We start from the raw sequence: 3,892 nt of genomic DNA on the forward strand, positions 1-3,892 counted from the left end.
CAGCCACAACCACCCCCGCCCTCGGGCCCCTCCTTCTGGGCCTCCAGTGCCCTATAAAGGGGGAGGGGGGCAAGAAGGAGCAGCTGCATCGGAAAGGGGGCGAGGCCCTGAGAAACGGGTGATGCCCCCAGAGCCCCACCCCGACGGGGTCTGGGAATTTTAACAGCCACAGCCCCCTTCCCCGCGACCCCACGCAGAGTCACTTCTTGAGCGCAGGGGCCCGGGCCCATTTATTGCTACCGAGACAGCACACTGCTCCCCGTGGACAACGTGAGGACCCGGTCCCTGACCCACAGTGGGTGGGTGGGTGGGGAGTGGGCCCCGCAAGGGACCCCGGGGGTCGCTAAATGACAAGCTCAGAGAGGCCCCCGCGCCCTCTGAGTACTCCCGGTCAAGCGGAAAGGCCGTCCGCCCCCAAACCGGGCCAGAGGCGTACGCGGAAGGGAGCCGGTACCCCAAGAGCTGAGGGGTGTCGGGTGGATTCCCCCTCCACCCGCTTGGAGATCCCCACCCAAGAAGCCCCTCCTCCTCCTCCTCCTCCTCCTCTTCCACATCCTCCTCCCCGCCCCCGCTTCACCTCCCACGGCAGAACCCTCGCCCGCCGGGGACCCGGGGCCCGACTTCGAGAGTTTCTCGGGCAGAGAAGGCGAGGGCCGGCGGGGAGGCCAGAGTCCCTTCAGGGAGGAGACGGGGACAGAGGTCCTTTAGGAGGGCGGGGGGCAGAGGGGGCAGATCTGGGGGGAGGGGAGGAGCGGGGAGAAGAGAAAAAAAAAAAATCAGATCGGGCGGGTCGCGAGGGGGAAAGGGACGGGGAGGGGACGACCGGACCCCCGGGGGTGGGGGGGGGGGGGTCCCCTCCTTCCGGCTCCCCGGAGGCCCTTAAGACTTGTAGTTGGACGTCAGCCACATGAGCCCCTCACAGAGCCCCTCGCCGGTGGTGGCGCACGACGGCTGGACGTACCAGTTCCGGTCCCGGACCCGGGTCAGGCCCAGCTTCTCCTGGACCTCGTGGGGCTTCATGGCGTCCGGCAGGTCCTGCTTGTTGGCGAAGACCAGGACGATGGCGTCCCGCATCTCCCGGTCGTTGATGATGCGGTGCAGCTCCTGGCGGGCCTCGTCCACGCGGTCCCGGTCGGCGCAGTCCACCACGAACACCAGGCCCTGCGTGCCCGTGTAGTAGTGCCGCCACAGCGGGCGGATCTTGTCCTGGCCCCCCACGTCCCACACGTTGAACTTGACGTTCTTGTAGGTGACCGTCTCCACGTTGAAGCCCACGGTGGGGATGGTGGTGACCGACTGGCCCAGCTTCAGCTTGTAGAGGATGGTGGTCTTCCCGGCCGCGTCCAGGCCCAGCATCAGGATGCGCATCTCCTTGTTGCCGAAGATCTTGGACAGCATCTTCCCCATGGCGGCCGGCGGGGTGGGCAGGCCCCAGCCATGCACGGGGCTGGGTGGGAGGGGAGGCGGGTCAGGGCTCGGGCGGCCCCGCCGACCCCCCGGGTCGCCACCTCCGGTGCCCCCCCCTCCCCCCCCCAGTCTGGATCGCCTCCCCCTCGGGCACCCCGACGTCCGGGCTGGTCCGCCCTACGGGGGCCGGTCCAAATCGGGGCCACAAGTCACCCCCTAAATCGGGGCCACTTTATACCCTACAGGAGCGGCTCCAAATCTGAGTCACTTCCCCCCTCCCTGGAAACCCCCCCAAACGGGGCCACTTCTCCCCCTCCCAGAACACCCCCTAAATCGGGGTCACCTCACCCTCCGGTGGCAGGCCCAGATCGGAGCCTCACCTCTCCAGCACCCCCCTCAACCGGGGACCGCTTGACCATAAAGGGGCAGCGTTCAAATCTGGGCCGCTTCCCCCCTCCCAGGAAACCCCCCAAAACGGGGCCACTTCTCCCCCTCCCAGAACACCCCCTAAATCGGGGTCACCTCACCCTACGGTGGCAGGCCCAGATCGGAGCCTCACCTCTCCAGGACCCCCCTCAACCGGGGACCGCTTGACCATAAAGGGGCAGCGTTCAAATCTGGGCCGCTTCCCCCGTCCCAGATCACCTCCTAAAGCGGGTCACCTCACCCTACGGTGGCAGATCCAAACCGGAGCCTCACCTCTCCAGGCCCCCGCCCCCCAATTCGGAACCGCCTCACCCTAGAGGGGCAGGGTCCAAATCTGGGCCACTTCCCCCCCTCCGGGGACACCCCCTAAATGGGGGCCGCTTCGGGTCCCCATCAGAGCCACATCCCCCTAGGAAAGCCCCTGAAATCGGGGCGGTGGCGGGGAGATCCGAATCTGGGCCACTTCTCCCTGCGGGACCCCCCTCCCTCGGAGCCACTTGACCCTATTGGGGGGTGGGGGGAGACGGGGCGGGTCCAAATCACAGCCCCTTCTCTTGTGGCCCCCCTCCCCCTGGCAGCCCAGGCCTCCCTCCCTGCCTCCCCCCACCCTCACGGGGGACCACCCGATGGCCCTGCACCTCCCCCAGCGCTTCCAACAGTGCTCTGCACAGAGTAATCGCTTTAACGGATACCCACATCGTGGTAATTCCTCCTTTGGGGGGCAAGGACCCCCCCCCCCCCAATTTAGCTCCCCGCCTCCAGCCCGCGCGGGGCCGCCCCCCTCCCCGGTTCCCGCCCCTGCCCATCCGGAGACGGTTGGCGAGAGGGTGGGGAGGAGGAAGAGGAGAAGGGGTGGGGGCTCCCCGGTTAGGAAACCGGGAGAACAGGTGTGGCCGGCGAGCGGGGAGGGGAAGAGGAAGTTCTCCAAGAAGCCTCCCGGCCTTGGGGCGGGGGAGGGGACCGGCTGCACCCCCGGCCGCGCACCGGAGGCTACCACGGGGCTCCGTAAAACCGTCGACGCCGTTTTTCAAACTAGTCAAGGAGGGGAGATAAAAAGACACCCAAAAAGCAAGCCGGGAGCCTCCCTTGCCTCTCCCCCAGCGCTTCCGGCCAGGCCGCTCGACCGGATCCGCCCCCCCGGTCGGTCCTTTTTTGTGCCGGACCCCAGGGAGCCCCCGCGGATGCTTACCGGCGTCGGGGCGGTCCTGAGCTGCGCGGGGCTCCCGACGCGGACAGGCACTCAAGGGGAGCGGCGCTGCCCCTTTCCGCCTCCCGCTGCCTCTCCGGGCGGCCGCGCCGGCTGCACCGTCATCCCCCGGCTCCGCCGCACCGGGGCCGGGCTGGGCTGCGCGGGCGTCGGGGCCCCGCCGGTCCTGCCGGTCCGCCCCCCGCCCCGGCTCCGGCCGTGCGCGCTGCCAAAGGGCAAGGGCGCCCACACCGACAGGAACAGGAGCAGCCGCCGCCGGCGGGGCGGAGCGGGACGGGGCGGGGCCCGGCGGGGCGGGAGAAAGGCCGCTCCGCGCCTCCCACTGCGCAGGCGCCCCCTCGGCGGGGCGGGAGACAAACCGCTTCGCTCCAGCCACTGCGCAGGCGCAGACTCGGAGGGGCGGGGTGGGCGGGGTGGAGAAAAACCGTTCCGCTCCGCCGACTGCGCAGGCGCCGACCGGGGGCTGGAGAAAGTCGGCTTCGCTCCTCCGACTGCGCAGGCGCCGACGCCGGAAGGCCGTTGGGGGTGGGAGGAAAACCGCTTCGCTCCTCCGACTGCGCAGGCGCCGACGGAGGGCGCGGGGCGGGGCTGGAGAAAGTCGGCTTCGCTCCTCCCACTGCGCAGGCGCTGACACCGGAAGGTCGTTGGGGGTGGGAGGACAACCACTTCGCTCCTCCGACTGCGCAGGCGCCGACTGGTGGCGTGGGACTGGAGAGAGACGGGTTTTGCTCCTCCGACTGCGCAGGCGCCGACACAGGAAGGCCGTTGGGGGCGGGAGAGAAACCGCTTCGCTCCTCCGACTGCGCAGGCGCCGACGGAGGGGGGGGCGGGGCAGGGCTGGAGAAAGACGGC

General features: G+C 69.6%; 1 protein-coding gene across 1 annotated transcript; it reads right to left on the reverse strand.

Moving 5' to 3' along the window:
• Positions 1-778: 778 nt before the first annotated feature.
• On the reverse strand, positions 779-3,129 carry LOC100093050 (ADP-ribosylation factor 6-like). Its single transcript, XM_029064816.2, has 2 exons — positions 3,023-3,129; positions 779-1,447 (listed from the first exon to the last, which is right to left on the reverse strand). Exon 2 carries the CDS (start codon positions 1,405-1,407, stop codon positions 880-882), a length of 528 nt encoding a protein of 175 aa, XP_028920649.1. The 5' UTR covers positions 1,408-1,447; positions 3,023-3,129; the 3' UTR covers positions 779-879.
• Between the last annotated feature and the right edge of the window lie 763 nt (positions 3,130-3,892).

This window comes from Ornithorhynchus anatinus, chromosome 5 (genome assembly GCF_004115215.2).
Source record: "Ornithorhynchus anatinus isolate Pmale09 chromosome 5, mOrnAna1.pri.v4, whole genome shotgun sequence".
Lineage (NCBI taxonomy): Eukaryota > Metazoa > Chordata > Mammalia > Monotremata > Ornithorhynchidae > Ornithorhynchus > Ornithorhynchus anatinus.

Coding starts and splice junctions, on each gene's coding strand:
- LOC100093050 (XM_029064816.2), bottom strand. CDS start 1,407: ATGGGGAAGATGCTGTCCAAGATCTTCGGCAACAAGGAGATGCGCATC.